Source organism: Kogia breviceps, chromosome 12, assembly GCF_026419965.1.
Source record: "Kogia breviceps isolate mKogBre1 chromosome 12, mKogBre1 haplotype 1, whole genome shotgun sequence".
Taxonomy (NCBI): Eukaryota; Metazoa; Chordata; class Mammalia; order Artiodactyla; family Physeteridae; genus Kogia; species Kogia breviceps.
Window position 1 is genome coordinate 88299529 of NC_081321.1, and position 15707 is coordinate 88315235.

General features: G+C 40.9%; 2 protein-coding genes across 13 annotated transcripts in view; both read right to left on the reverse strand.

Annotated features, from left to right (window-relative positions):
- Positions 1–791: 791 nt before the first annotated feature.
- MTERF2 (mitochondrial transcription termination factor 2) lies at positions 792–10497 on the reverse strand. 4 transcript variants are annotated; one of them, XM_059082021.2, is made up of 3 exons: positions 10098–10497; positions 8229–8327; positions 792–5022 (listed from the first exon to the last, which is right to left on the reverse strand). In XM_059082021.2, exon 3 carries the CDS (start codon positions 4992–4994, stop codon positions 3807–3809), a length of 1188 nt encoding a protein of 395 aa, XP_058938004.1. In that variant the 5' UTR covers positions 4995–5022; positions 8229–8327; positions 10098–10497; the 3' UTR covers positions 792–3806. The 4 variants fall into 4 exon arrangements, with proteins under 4 accessions (XP_058938004.1, XP_058938008.1, XP_058938003.1 ...); XM_059082025.2 differs by having other exon boundaries at positions 8229–8337; XM_059082020.2 differs by having other exon boundaries at positions 8229–8350.
- The window catches only part of CRY1 (cryptochrome circadian regulator 1), a 91850-nt gene continuing 81145 nt past the window's right edge, over positions 5003–15707 (reverse strand). Inside the window, exons 11-13 of one of the 9 annotated variants that reach the window (XM_067010042.1) lie at positions 15450–15521; positions 15270–15373; positions 5003–5022 (exon numbers count right to left, since the gene is read on the reverse strand). In XM_067010042.1, coding sequence (XP_066866143.1) covers positions 15270–15373; positions 15450–15521 — 176 coding nt within the window. In that variant the 3' untranslated portion in view covers positions 5003–5022. Of the gene's footprint in view, positions 5023–10623; positions 12709–13679; positions 14598–15269; positions 15374–15449; positions 15522–15707 lie in introns of those variants that run through there. The other 8 variants (XM_067010041.1, XM_059082003.2, XM_059082004.2 and 5 more) reach the window with 8 other exon arrangements.

Sequence of the window (15707 nt, forward strand, 5' to 3'; positions counted from 1 at the left end):
TTTACAAATATGGAGCAAGCACAGTTCCAGTGTTAGTTGAATTTCCTGTAACACTCTTGAATTCGTGTAAGTCAGAACCTCTCCATCTTATGTCCAGAAACAAAGGGGACTACTCAATAGCTAGTCCTTCATTCTGCTGCTGGCATTAGTGCTGCCTGTATGCTTGATTTACCAAGCTGTCTGATTTGAACTCACTGGAAGTCTTCTGGGAGATCATATTTACTTTGGCAGCTAATTACATTTTGCCACAGAAATGAATTTATACATAAACTGTTTAAAGGAAATCATGTATTTTGTTATAACCTTTTTTTCACAGAGGAAATGAAATTTGACTCTAGTGTTTTATGTAAGGATATCTCCCCGTTATGTTGATTTTGAAAATCTAAAATTTTATTTGTAGGAAGATCTGAGTAAGAATGCAAGAATAGAAAAAGGCAGAGGTTCAAGGGCTAAAAGATGACCGACTAGGATTTGGTCTAAAGGACAGGTCAGTATACTGCATGTTTGACCATGAATGTGGAGTTTTTTTAGTTTAAACTTTTCAAGTTAGAGTAAGCTACAGATGCATTTCTGTAACTATAACTGCCTCGTTTGCTGCTGTACTGACAAAGCTCTTCTTAAATTAATGGCCACAAAGCACACACGGCCACTCAACTCTGCTAAACTTTGTTATATACCTTCATGTTTGTTTACTTTCCTGCTCCTCAAAATGACTATTATTTCATACCTCCTCTTTCCATCTCCCCTGCTATACTCCCCTCCTCCCAGTCTAAATCTCTGTAAAGAGAGGCAACCAGACAGCAAGACTCCTGCCTCTACAATGCACACTCTATCAAGCTGCCTGCATCTGTTCCCATGCTCTGTGGACCAGGACTAGTATCTCTGCTCTAATCCAAAGTCAGTCCACCTTCACTTCCTCAAGGATATTAATCCTTAAGATTAATTAATTTTCCATCTCATCCATCTCTCTCTCCTTGGGTCACACCCATTGGCATATAAACATGTTCCACTATTTCCTTTAAAGAAAAATGAATCTCATAATTCCATTTTTCTGCTTTTGCAGCAAAACTTCTTGAAAAACTATATAGTCCCTGACTCTTCCTCATCTATTCTTTTTTTAAAAAAATTTACTTATTTTGGCTGCGTTGGGTCTTTGCTGATATGTGCAGTCTTTCTCTGGTTGCGGCGAGCGGGGGCTATGCTTCATAGCAGTGTGCAGGTTTCATTGTGGTGGCTTCTCTGGTTGCAGAGCATGGGCTCTAGGCATGCGGGCTTCAGTAGTTGCGACATATTGGCTCAGTAGTTGTGGCTTGTAGGCTCTACAGCACAGGCTCAGTAGTTGTGGCGCACGGGCTTGGTTGCTCCGCAGCATGTGGGATCTTCCCGGACCAGGGCTCTGACCCATGTCTCCTGCATTGGCAGACGGATTCTTAGCCACTGCACCACCAGGGAAGCCCTCATCTCCTATTCTTTCAGCCCACTCCAGCTGCCTTCTTACCTTTCTCATTCCACCAGAATTACTTTTTTTAAAGAAATTATTTATTTTTGGCTGCATTGTCTTCGTTGCTGTGCGTGGGCTTTCTCTAGTCGTGGTGAGCGGGGGCTACTCTTTTGTTGCAGTATGTGGGCTTCTCATTGCGGTGGCTTCTTTTGTTGCAGGGCATGGGCTCTAGGCGCGTGGGCTCCAGTAGTTGTGGCTCATGAGCTCGTGGCAGGCTTAGTAGTTGTGGCACACGGGCTTAGTTGCTCCGCAGCATGTGGGATCTTCCTGGACCAGGGCTCAAACCTGTGTCCCCTGTATTGGCAGGCGGATTCTTAACCAGTGCACCACCAGGGAATCCCCCAGAATCACTCTTGATAGGGCCAACCAATGATTTCCCTTTAGCCAGATCCACTAGTCACTTCTCCTTATCTTAGTTGACCTCCCCATGGTATTCAATATTATTGAAAATACCCTCTTTTCTTGGCAGACTTACTCTGGTCAATCCTTTCTGGGTTTGGTCAGCCACTACTCCAAATCTGTCTTCTTTCTGGCAGTCTCACCCAGAGCTATAGCTTTAAATACGATAGATATGCAGATGATCCCTGATTATCTGTATCTCCAGTCCTGATTTCTCACTACTCCAGACTTCACCATTTTTCTATTTGAAATCTCTGCTCAGATTCTTGTAGGCATCTCAAAATTGACATCTAACATAGAACTACCAAGGTGACCATATAATGTATTCCAAACTGAGATACTTTTGAGGGTGAAAGCACTGCTGATAATTTGGTCAGGACAGCAAGTATAAACTAAAATCTGCCAGATCTGCCAAGCATAAACTAAAATCTGCCATCACATTTAGAATGAGATCCTGTTCCTTAGATGGACCTGTGATGCTCATCTTGTGTCATTCTTCCCATCACTTAACTCTGCCCCGACTATACTGGCTGCCATGCTTTCCTTGAACATACATTTCTGTGTGACTTTGAGTAAGTGACTTACCCTCTTTGTGCCTGAATGTTCTCATCTGTTAGAACAACAAACGGTGGTACTCAGCTCTTACAGTTGTAAAGCACAACGTGCCCAGCACTTGGTAGGTGCTGCACAGAGATACCTTTCACTTTCCTAGCTAAGGAACTGAAGATTGGGAGAGTGAGGGTTACCTGCATTTGCTGAATGAAGGAATAGAGTGAAGACGTGGCCTGCGTTTTTCATGTTTTCATTACTTAAGGCCACACACACATACACAGATGTTTGAGCGTCAGGAGTCAATTGTTTGTGTATTTGTTACAGAGTTCAAACTCCACAGCTGAAAGTGAGCCAGTCTTTATTTGCATAATATTTATCTTGGAACAAAGTTTAGAAATAGAAACTTGAAACCTAACTAAAATCAGTACCAACCATCACATACTTTACCTTTCATATTTTACAGTTAGACCTGGATTTTCAGAAAGTTTATACAAATTAGATCATTTCAAATTTAAGGAATTTTACAGAGATGTTTTCATAAAAATCCCTAAATTTGGAGTTGGTACTCTTTTAGCATGTCAGGTAGGGGTGACTTTTCTTATGCCAATTCATAAGCAAACCTTTTTCTGTTCACAAGGTTTGAACAGAAGAGAGATCTTACTAAATCTGGGCTCTGGCATGTGGCAGCTTGATGGCTCTCTAAGCTTGCTTCCTCATCTGTAAAAAGGGGAAAGTAATAAATGCACATAGAAGTGTTTCATGAGATAAAATAGTCAATTTTAAACAAACTGACCATACAAATAAGCTCTAATTACTCCTTTTGATGGGCAATACTTGGTTCTCAAAGATATTCCCTTATTCCAACCTGGAGATGAAATCAACTTACTCCACAAAAATGTATTAGAAGTTTGCTAATGTTTCACTAAACCCTAAGCTACAGAATTCACACCATAGTAGAGTGATGTTTCAGAGCTGGTGTTGAGAAAGAAGGCTGGGTCTGCATCCCAGGTGAAATGTGCTATATGAGTAAAAATGTATCCATACTTTGAATGGAGTGCACTTGTCAGTTTCTTAGAAATTACTCACTTATAAAATATCACACTGATAGACCATTTGATACTTTTTTGAAATAGCTCAAGGTCAAAATTACAAACTATTTAAAATAAATGCAATTTATATTTTTAATTTCAGCAATTGAGTGAGAGATTTTCTACTTAGAGGTCATTTAAACACAACTCAGAAGCTAAGTAGGTTCTTAAAATTACTGGTGCCCACACTATGCCTGAATCACATAAGTTTTTGCTACTTGGTTTTTACTTGGCACTGATAGAAAGGAGCAATGTCAGTCAGCAAGTTACTCTTCAACATTTAATGGTGCCACAGGATTAAATAACGGCCTTCCTTTTTTGGCCTGAATTTTACCAAAGTTAGCCTCAAACTCTTTTTTTGTTCCACTTAGATTTGCTAGATATCCATCCTTTATTCTATAGCCTAAGGAATTCAGTTTCCTTAGCCTGTACTGTACTATTTGTGGCATTAATTCAAGAACCTTTGGCATCTCTCTTATCTGAGCTATGGAAATTCCTTCTTTCAATAATCCCTGAATTCTCTCTTCCAAAACTGGAACAGAATAATATAAAAGGGCAGGACATTTCAAAACTAATTGCTTCAGGTCATGATCAGTACATTTAAAAGCATTTTTAGAGAAGGACATACTGTTCTGTATACTTCTTGGGCAAAGTTGAAACAGAAATCCTTTGAGTTTGGAGAGAAGTTGGAGAATTTCAAAGTTTGTAAAACGCTGCTCCTGGAGAAATTCTAGCGTTTCCTTTATAGATGCAGAAGAATTTAACAAAATAAATGGGTTTTGGCTTAATAATTTTAGTAGCCAAACTTTCATGTTGACCTCAGAGCCACCTAAATTTAGATAACTCTCTTGAAGAACCTTTATCATTTGCTTATTCTTCTCAATAGGAGTGTGAAAAATAATAGATGCAGTTGTCAAAAATCTACGAATGACCACATTTTTGAGTCCCAACTCTTGAAAGAATTGAACATTCAGCTTCTGGTTTTCCTGGTCTTTAACAGTAAAGAAAGATTCTGGAAACTGTTCTATTAACTTAACTAACTCTTTCTCGTTCTTGCAAACCGACTGCCAGAGTTCTCTCTGGGTGTTAACAGCAGGTGGACTGCAGATAATTGCTTCTGGGCAGTGTTCCAAGATACTGGCTACAGCAGTCTCACTGGCACCTAGCTGTTGTAAAATATTTGCAATTTCTTCAACATAGGTTTCATCCTCCAGAAGTACCCATCCTTTTAATCTTCGAATTTTCCTGATGTCAACTGACAATTTATAGAGCTTTTCTGCTGTCTTTTTATTTTCTCTATTTGACTGATTATCAGTTGTATAGGTGAAGGATGCTAGAAAAGGTGTGTATTTTGGAGCTGATAGCATCTTTCTGAAAGAACAGAGCCTGCAGGGTTGGGATCTAATCAGCAACTTCCACAACATGCCTGCAATCCACTGGCTAATTCCCACCATCCTGAGACTCAGAAGGTACTCATCATACCTATATGAAAGAAAATACAGGTTTTTAATATAAAGGGTGTTGACTTTTAAAATACAAACACAAATTTGAGCTGTAAGTAGTAAGCATGGAAATAAAACGGACTTAAATTAGACAACTCATGTGGAGTATATTAAATAGAGCCTCTTAAATAATTGATGATATAACTGTAATACACTGCTTCACATCTTAAACTTTATAAATACATTGTCTGTTTGAGCTTTGCAACAACCTCATGCAGTAGTTAGTTCCATTTTACAGACCAGTAGCAAAACCACAAGGAGTTCAAAGATTCACAAATCTCAAATGTTATTTTGACACACATTCCCTTTCATCTCTGATACGTTTAGGTTTAGGACACGTACACTATTTACACACACACACTTTTTTTGTTTTAACATTTTACATTTTCAAGCTGATGTTTAGCTGAAGCAAATACTTTTTAAGGAGGGGTGTCAACTCTAATTTTATATTTTAGAGTAAATATTTTTTTGCTAAATATTATCAAAATAAGTCAGTGAATTTGTTTTCTCTAAAATGAGTGAATAAATGTATGCTTTTTTTATGAGAATTATGTGAAAAACTTTTTTAATTGGTCAAAGGATCAGGGAACTTTCCCTTTCCTTTAAGATTCCTACTGCTTTTATGCATCAGATGAGAAGATAAAAATTCATCCCTATTTGCTTCTATGTTTTTGTTTGAATTTTATTTTTCAGCCCTTTTTTAAACATCTTTATTAGAGTATAATTGCTTAACAATGGTGTATTAGTTTCTGCTGTATAACAAAGTGAATCAGCTATACCTATACATACACTCCCATATCAACTCCCTCTGGCATCTCCCTCCCACCCTCCCTATCCCACCCCTCTAGGTGGACAAAAAGCACCAGGCTGATCTCCCTGTGCTATGCAGCTGCTTCCCACTAGCTATCTATTTTACATTTGGTAGTGTATATATGTCCATGCCACTCTCTCACTTCGTCCCAGCTTACCCTTCCCACACTCTGTTTCCTCAAGTCCACTCTCTATGTCTGTGTCTTCATTCCTGTCCTGCCCCTAGGTTCTTCAGAACCATTTTTTTCTTTTTTTTTTAGATTCCATGTATATGTGTTAGCATACGGTATTTGTTTTTCGCTTTCTGACTTACTTCACTCTGTATGACAGTCTCTAGGTCCATCCACCTCGCTACAAATAACTCAACTTCATTTATCTCTGGGCTTTCTATCCTGTCCATTGATCTATATTTGTTTTTCTGCCAGTACCATACTGTCTTGATAACTGTAGCTTTGCACTATAGTCTGAAGTCAGAGGCTGGCGTGACATTGCAACAGCCTGAGGCGTGCCGTGTATTCTCCCAGGAAAGTTGTCCCTGGATCATGGGACCGTGGCAGTGGCGGGCTGCACAGGCTCCCGGGAGGGGAGGTGTGGATAGTGACCTGTGCTTGCACACAGGATTCTTGGTGGCTGTAGCAGCAGCCCAGCGTTTCATGCCTGTCTCTGATGTCCATGCTGATAGCCGTGACTCGTGCCCGTCTCTGGAGCTCATTTAGGCAGTGCTCTGAATCCCCTCTCTTCACACACCCCGAAACAATGGTCTCTTGCCTCTTAGGCAGTTCCAGACTTTTTCCCAGACTCCCTGCCAGCAAGCTGTGGCACACTAGCCCCCTTCAGGCTGTGTTCATGCAGCCAACCCCAGTCTTCTCCCTGGGATCTTAACTCCAAAGCTTGAGCCTCAGCTCCCAGCCCCCGCCCGCCCTGGCGGGTAAGCGGACAAGCCTCTCAGGCTGGTGAGAGTTGGCACCGATCCTCTGTGCGGGAATCTCTCCGCTTTGCCCTCTGCACCCCTATTGATGCGCTCTCCTCTGTGGCTCCGAAGCTCCCCCCCCCGCCCCCCCCGCCCCCCCCCCGCCCCGTGCCCATCCCGTCTCAACCAGTGAAGGGGCTTCATAGTGTGTGGAAACTTTTCCTCCTTCACAGCTCCCTCCCCGAGGTGCAGGTCCCATCCCTGTTCTTTTGTCTCTGTTTTTCCTTTTTTTTTTTTTGCCCTACCCACGTACGTGGGGAATTTCTTGCCTTTTGGGAAGTCTGAGATCTTCGGCCAGCGTTCAGTAGGTGTTCTGTAGGAGTTGTTCCACATGTAGATGTAGTTTTGATGTATTTGTGGGGAGGAAGGTGATCTCCCCATCTTACTCTTCTGCCACGTTGAAGGGCGCCCGACCTTTGTTTGAATTTTAATAGCTAGCTCCTTTAATTCATTTGAAATTTCTGATTGTGAGCTAAGAATGTAAATAGATTTTATCAATAGCTTAGCTATCTCTAAGCACTATGTTTGAACAAGCCTTTCCTTCCACATGATTTGTGATGCCTCTTTTGTTAATACTGTATTAAATGTAGTTTCTGTTTCTAGCTAGCCTCTGTCCTCACCCCCCTACTATTTTTGCAATTCCCTGAATGAGCCAGGTGGCTAATTTCCGGACTTTGCTGCATACTTGGCTCCCTCTGCCAGACCATCCTAAAACAATCTCTGGTCAACTCACTCTTTCACATCCCCCAACAACTATGTCAAATCTTCTCAACTCAGACCTCCAGCTTCCCCTGACACCCATTCTCTCCTTCATTCTCAGCCAATATCCTTGCATTTAACTTGTACAAAGAAAGGAGTGCAATTCATCACACCAAACATAAACCTCCTGCTATCTCCCTTTCCCTACAATGACATCTTTCATCATCCAGGGTAATTCCTGCTCCTGTGCTGATGCCAGCCTCTCTGGCCTGAAGTGTCTAGAGCCCTTCTTTCTCATGTATTCACTCCTTCAGCTGCATCTTCCTCTCTGAGTTTCCCACCCTTCACCTCAGTGGCTCTTTCTCTCACTGCCCCTCCAACTAAAATCCCGTTTTTCTCTTCCCCTCAGATTAATTCTTGCAGCTCCTTCTTTCTTTCCATTTCCTCTCTTCCTATTTATATAACTTCCCATAAAGATAACTTCCATGTGATTAAAGCCAATGAGTAGTTTTACTTCCTCCCTCTTTTGACACCAGCAGTTTTCAGCACAGGTGACCACTTTCTCTGTGAAATACTCATACCTGACTTCCAAAACCTCCCACTCCCCTGGTTCTCCTCCTTCCTTCGTACACTCCTGACTGTCCTTTAGTTGTCTCCTCTGCAGGCTCATCTTCAAGGCTTGGTTCTAGGCCCTCTCCTCTTCTTACCTTAGAGTTTCTCCCCAGAGATCCTGTCCTCATCCAGGGCTTCTTAATCCACTTGGGCTTCTTTCCAGCTTCTTCTCAAAATGTGATCTTGTCACCTCCCTGCAATAAACTTTTTGATGGCACTTTAGGATAAAGACAAAGTAAAAAAGCCTTACTTACCATGGCCTGCAAGGCCTCTTTGTCTTAGGCTTTGTCACCACCCAAATCTCCTGTCCCCCTCTGCCTACACCAGCTGCACCAGCTTCCTTTCTGCCCCTGGTGCTTTACCTGTTCCCACCACAGGGTCTCTGAAGACTGAGGGCTACTCCCCATGCCCACAATGCTCCTAACTCCTAGGTCTAAGTGTCACTTTCTCAGGGAAAGTTCCCTGCCCTTCATGAATAGATGAGGCTTCCTGTCCCCCTGACAGGCTCTCTTATCACCATGGACTGTTCCTATGTGCCACCTGTCATAGCTGCAGCTGTTCATGTGTGGTTTCTGTCTCACCCTCCATGAAGGCAGAGATGGTTTACTGCCATGTTCCAATGAACTGCTTCCCTACCTTTCACCTGGCTGGCACTGCTGACTCTAGGAGGCATTCCTGGGCAGGTGACTTTCATGTGTGCTCTTCCACAGCACCCTGCTCTTGACCCTACTGTGGCACTTATACTCCTGTAAGTTCTTCATTCATTCAGTTTTTTGGTTTTTGTTTGTTTGGCTCATTCTGTGTGTCAGGCATTATGCTAGACACTAGCTTTTCTGCTAAAATGTTTCTTCATACCTTTGAAACACAGACCCACCAGAGAACACGGTGTGAGCCACACTCCCTCTCTTTCCCAAAAAAAGGACCCATACTCACATTTTGCAAAAGACTTTAGCAGGATTCATGAGCACCCTGCAGTCTAACTATGAACAACCTGCACCAGATTGCAAGCACCTGGAAAGCAGGGTCTGCATACTCTTCTACTTTATCCCCTGTACCCAGCAAAGAACTTGGTCCACAGAAACAAAATCAGTATCTGTCAACTGAAACCCGATGACAAACCAAGTTCACTACAACTTAATGTAGTGGGTAAAGCTGTGGGCTACCTGGGCTTAATTCCTGGTCATTAGTTGTGCTGTGACTTGAGGAAGTCATTTCACCTCTCTGTGCCTCAGTTTAAGCACCAGGAAAATGGCATCACTAGGTGTTCGTGAAGATTACATCCTGGGTGATTGTGAAGGTTAAATTAATTAATACCATAAATCACAAAGCATTCAGAAACTCATTAAACCATCACAGCAACCCATTTTAAAGATGAGTTAACAGATGCACGTAAAGTAGCCCAAGGTTGGTCAGCTAATAAAGGGCAGACCTTGGATTCAAACCCAACAGCTTAGCTGAGTCCTGCTCTTAGCCCCGTGCTCTGCACATAGCAATGATCCAGGTAAATGTTTTCTAAATCACAACGTGGTTTATTTTCTGATACTTCATGTTTCTTAAGCGTTTTGAGGAGTGAAACCCACTTCTGTAATATGCACAATTTTGATAACACAGTCCCCTCGACGAACACCAGTAATGCAGTTAACTTCTACTTTTATAACATGTACGACCTGCTGACAGTTTCAAATTAACCCAATGTTTGTAAGAAAGGAAAAACGAGGGCCCAAGGCAGAGGATACTGGGGAGCGATCGAAAGCCGCACATCCATCATGTGGGGCCTGTGCTTATCCAGAGAAACTTCCGACCTGCGGCGCCCCAGCGTATACCCAGCGCCCGAGCCAGCCAGGCGGAGCTGAGCAGCTGGCGGCAAGTCTGGCTTCACAGTGGGCAGCTCCCGACTCCAGCCTCTCGGCCGCTGTGCAGCCGGGGACGAGCACCCTCAGGGGCGTAGGACCAGGGCGACTCACCTGTCGGCGTCCACTCTGCACAAAGCGCGAGTTCCGGGTCTCTAGCTCTGTCCTCCCCCGCTCCCCAGGCCGAGGCTCCCCGCGGCCTGGCGTCCTCCCAAGGCCTGGGAACAGGGCCCAGGGTCCCAAGCCGCCAGCCAATTCCCCTCAGCAGCTCCTGCCCCGTTTCGCGGAACCCACAGACACGCCCCAAAGCCCCCAACGCAGCCAGTCAGGGCGCGGGGCGCAGGCTACGTGACCCTCCTGACGCAGCGCGGCTGGGCGGGGCCGGGCGGAGCGGAGGGGACCAGCGGAGTTGGGTCAGCGTGTGAGTCAGCTGTCGGGGGAACAGCGCCTCTGGCCTGCAACTGCCTCCGGCATTTTCTCACCGTTTCCCTCCCAGTATTTTAGACAACTTGGAGTTTCAGTCCTTTTGTCCCTTGGGGAGTGTCACTAGCCCGGGAGAAAAAAAGGATAGAAATAACTCAAACCGCTATATCTTTAAGCTATATCTTAAAGCTATAGCCATTCAGAATTCCCCAAATTAGTCGATAGGTAAAGAACTAAGTTACAAAAGAAACGTAGTTTAAAAAATCCTGAAACTTCTCTGGTACATATCTAGCTTTCCTGCCCCCCGCCCCCAATACAGCAGTCAGCTACAGTGTCTGATGCGTCTTTAACAGCCTCCCTCCTGCCGCTTTCACCCAAATACTCACCTTTTCTGATAAACTGCTAGGTGCTTTACATTCTAATTATTACCTCTGATGCCAACCTCATAGACTAACAAATTTCTCCTTAAAGCCAGGCTTAATGTCTGTCCCATTTATTCTCATATTTATCCATACACATATTTATGGCATGCCTGTTAAGTGTCAAGCATATGAAGCTGCAATGATAAAACAGTGGTGCACAAGACAAGGGGGAATAAAGTACATTCCCTATCCTGATGAGGTTTACATTCTAGTGGAAGACAAAGACATTAACAACCAATGACATGATTAATCGCAACTAGAGTTGAATGTTTCCAAGGACAGGGTGCCCTGACTGGCCTAGCTGTCCTATGCTGGATGTGGAGTTGGGGGTCAGGAAAGCTGTGATTTTCCCAGCCTGTAGGCCCCTCACTTTGCGTATTTCATAGTATACTGTGTACGGTTCTAACACCTTAACACGCAGCACTGTAATTCTTCAAGATGGCCCTCTCTCCTTGTGGAGTGAACTCCTTGTGGATACTGATGAATTAATTTTCCCAAGAACAGTGCTTGGCATATGGTAGGGACTCAGGAAAGGCTAACCAAATCTTTGAGTCTAGCCTTATTACCCAGTTTGTGCTCAATGGCTTTGTTGAGAGGGACTGACAAGTTGCACTTTAATTCCACAGAGTAGCAGCAAGAATCCTGGCTCCTTGTCTCTAAGTCAACTTTGATCTCCAGGATATTCTAGAATTAACTGGGTGGTTAATGTATGTGAGGTAGGAGAGTTTGTCCAGTAACCCTTCTCCCTCTGAGCTACCCGTATACAAAAACACCATTATTCATGGCTTTATCGCCTCTTTTTCCTTAAATACAAGGATTTGGGGTCCAGACTAACCAAAGTGTGCCACCTGCATCTAGGAAAAGGGAATTAAAGTAGGATACTGAAAAGAGAAGGACGTTAAGGAATGTAAACTAGGGCCTTAGAACTGCATGTGGCAGTCACTGGTCAGGAGAGAGGGAGCAGAGATGTGCATTAAGGTGCTAGCAGCTTGTATCAGGGCTCCACATAATTGTATGAGGAATGACAATACATATAACCCTGTGCATTGTAGCCACACTTGAAATTGACCAGCTTAGCTATGCCAGTTGTCTTAAATAAATGCTACCCAAAGTTTTTTTCCATCCTAAATGTTTAAAGAGTTCATTTCTAGAACCGTACAATCAGAAAAACACTTGGATGGAGAAACGGGGGTTCAAAGAACCTAGTATTAGGCATATTACCTACAAGAAAATTATAAACATATGTTTGAAATTGTGGGAAGATCCTGAAGTTTCTAGTACGTAAGAGATGGTTAAAAGTAATATTGCTATCAGTCTTTTATACCCCAAATTTACTGTTTTAAGTGACTGTGAAAAACTTAAAAATGTAGTTCCCTCAATTTAGTTTTTCCAAATTGCTAAGCACAGTTTTTGGTAATAAGAGTTCAAGAAGTATCTGCCGAATGAACAAAATGTCTTAAAATCCCTCAACCACCTGTAGGGTTTTTAGAACACTAACCCTTCCAGTTAGGGGGACAACACTGTATTCAAACATAGTGCATTTGCTCAATTGGAGCACATTGATTGATACCTCTCTTTCCCTTTTGGTGATTTTTTGTTTTAGTCACAATTTAGACCAAACTGAAAAAAGCTTTCCCCACCACACCCCCCCAAACATATTAAAATCCTTCTACATTTAAAAGTAAAATATCAGGGCTTCCCTGGTGGCGCAGTGGTTGAGAGTCTTCCTGCCGATGCAGGGGACACGGGTTCGTGCCCCGGTCCAGGAAGATCCCACATGCTGTGGAGCAGCTGGGCCCCTGAGCCATGGCCGCTGAGCCTGCGCGTCCGGAGCCTGTACTCCGCAACGGGAGAGGCCACAACAGTGAGAGGCCCGCGTACTGCAAAAAAAAAAAAAAAAAAAAAAAAAAAAAATATATATATATATATATATATATATATATGTAAAATATCAGTGCCTATGTTGAAACAGTGTTCTTTTACTGAAATACAAATTTATTCATATTAAAACTGCATCTTTTATTTCCCAAATGGTGATGGTAAATTCCAAGTCAATGAATTTCTCAATTCTGTACAGTACAATCAGGTCCAAAGAGCAGGATGTAAAGTACAGATGTGAAAAACAAAATATTACTCCTTATTAACAATGATAAAAGAAGATAAGGCAGTTTTTTCTTTCTCAGTAATGAATTTATTGATCAGTATTAATTCATTATCCAGGATACTTTTTAAAATGTGTATCATCTAAAAATAAAAATGATTGTTTCTGGATTTCTGACTCAAATTTATCTTCAGTTACCTTTAAATACAATTACCACACTGAACATCTTATCACTAATAAAGATGGGAAAACAAAAGCCAATGGTTATAATTCCAAATGGTAAGAACTGGCCTACTGGAGAACAGTAAAGGGATAATAATAATGATAACAATAATGGCAGCTAACCAGAGCTGCAGCAGGCAGTTATGCAGACTATGCACTGCACATTCCAGGGAGCTACACAGAACGGCAATCCTGTAGCTAATATTTACTGAGCATCCTACCACATGCCAGGCACTGTTATGAGCATTTCATATGTAGTATGAAGCAGATACTACTCTCATCCTCACTTTTTATAGAAGAGAAAAAAGAAGGCAAAAAAGGTTAATAATTGCCCAAGATCTCAAAGCTAATGAGTGACAGAGCCAGGCATTTGACCCCAGGGCCCACACTCTTAACTGCTACCTCATACTAACTCAGAGTTATAAGCCCAATTACTTGAAAAAAATCTCTTTGGTTTTAAATCTTTCATATAGATAATTTTATTTTTAAAAGTACGAAGTATTTGGAAGATAGTATTCTTACTTGGAATAATTTTGAAAAGTATTTTACTAAATATATATTAGCTGTTTCTTCACTCAGAATGGTGACATGCAGTTTACAGAATCTGTCTCTAATTTGTGATCACATCTCACATACCAATGCTCTCCCCCTTACCTAAAACAAACAAAAAATTTTTAAAAAAGGAAAAAAAAAAAGCAGCCACCAAGTACACAGGATTCCATATATGCATATACTTTAATAACAAAGTCACTTTAGCTGTAACTGAACAAAGAAAGGGAGACAAGAAGAACTTAACACATGATACCATGATATCCACAACTTTGGGTCAAAACAGGCATACATGAAGCTTGAAAATATATATTGTCTATGTTAATGGAGGCTATAACTACCAATTTTGATTACACATGTTTTCTGAAACATTATAGTCAAAGAGTTCAAAGTTAGACCAAATGATGATGTCAAGAAAAATTGTCTTAAAATTTTAACAAAGTCTTTTAAGAAGGTCTAAAATCCTATATTCTCACATTGACTCTCAAAACTTTTTTATATCAGAATATCAGTTTACCACTTTAATTTTTACCATACATGAAAGATTATCAAAAATATATTGATGAGTCTATACTAATTGTGACTATTTATATTTACATTAAGCAAATTCTTTTACCAAGTTCTTTATATACAAATTACCATTTGTCCTATGTCAAATTCATTAAAAAGTTAAAAACTACAGAAATGGTATTAGAAATAATGCATTTCAATATGTAACTGTTTTCCATTAATGAAGAACATTTTAAAATAATTTAACTGAAAAAGTACTGAACTGCCCACCAATTTCTGCTGCAATGGTATTCCTTCTGAATGTTTTCTGTGATTTAAGGAAAAAAAAAACAACTGGGTAAAGCTTGATTGCAAGGAATGACAAAAATCTGATGACTGTTTACTGATCTGCAAGAAATTTACAGTCTAATTATATTGGTATTAAAAAATAGCAATGATTTTTAAAATGTAAACAGTTCAAGATAAGTGAAGAAACAGAAGTCTTTAAAAACTTTTCATATAAATTTAAATCACAAAATAGTATTCCATAACCAGTTGAACTGAATACAGGTATGGCTTTCTGACACTTCCAAAAAGGGCCAACATTTAAAAAAATCTTAAACTATTCCCAAATTGGAAATAATTTAGATTTTTAGAAGTATCACAATAGATAAAAGAAATTTATAAACACAAGAGAAGATTTGGGGAAAATTTCATAAAGGGATTATATTAATACCACTAAAATAAAAAAGTCACTTTAATTGTTTTAGACTCCTGGTCACACAGGAAGGAAATGAAAAGGATGGCTTTTACGTCGGAAAAACCTGAGCATGACATCATAAGCTTTTCAAATTTGAAGATCATCAGTTCAAACTACCATAAAACTGAGTACAGCACTTTGTCCAGTACAGATACATTTCTCTTGTCTAAGAATTAACTGATTTTGTAACAATCACTGAAAAATTTATGCCTCAGATTCTCTGGTTTGAAAACAGAGATTAGCTCCATTTTGGAAATTATATTAATTTATGTTGATTATATACTCTGCTAAAGCAAGAAATAAAGCTCTAAAATATTTACCTAATTAGTGCTCTGTCTCTGGACTTTAGGACCGATACTCTGTGTGTCCTCTTCCTGACTAGGACGTTTCCCACTGCTGAGACCAGTGCACGTGGAGCTTCTTCCTACACATTTTTAGAAAATGTATGTTTAAGATAAGAAAGGTGAGAAGAAGAGTATGCTTGAATGCTACATTCTTACCTTGCTTTAATAGGTGAGTTTGCTGACTATCTCCATGAGCATAATGTAAAATACCACTCCCTGGAGTGCAACCTGTTAGTATGTTAAACATAGTAAAATTACTTAAACTAATTTCAAGTTGTATGTATTAAGATTACAAATCTAATTTTTAGTATTTGCATTGTGCGTTTTAGGATTAATCCACAACCCTTCATATGAACCGAAAATCATACCCAAATCAGGAAAACTTAACTTGTACTTAAATTTAGGATCACAGAA

Coding starts and splice junctions, on each gene's coding strand:
- MTERF2 (XM_067010048.1), bottom strand. CDS start 4,994: ATGGTGGGAATTAGCCAGTGGATTGCAGGCATGTTGTGGAAGTTGCTG.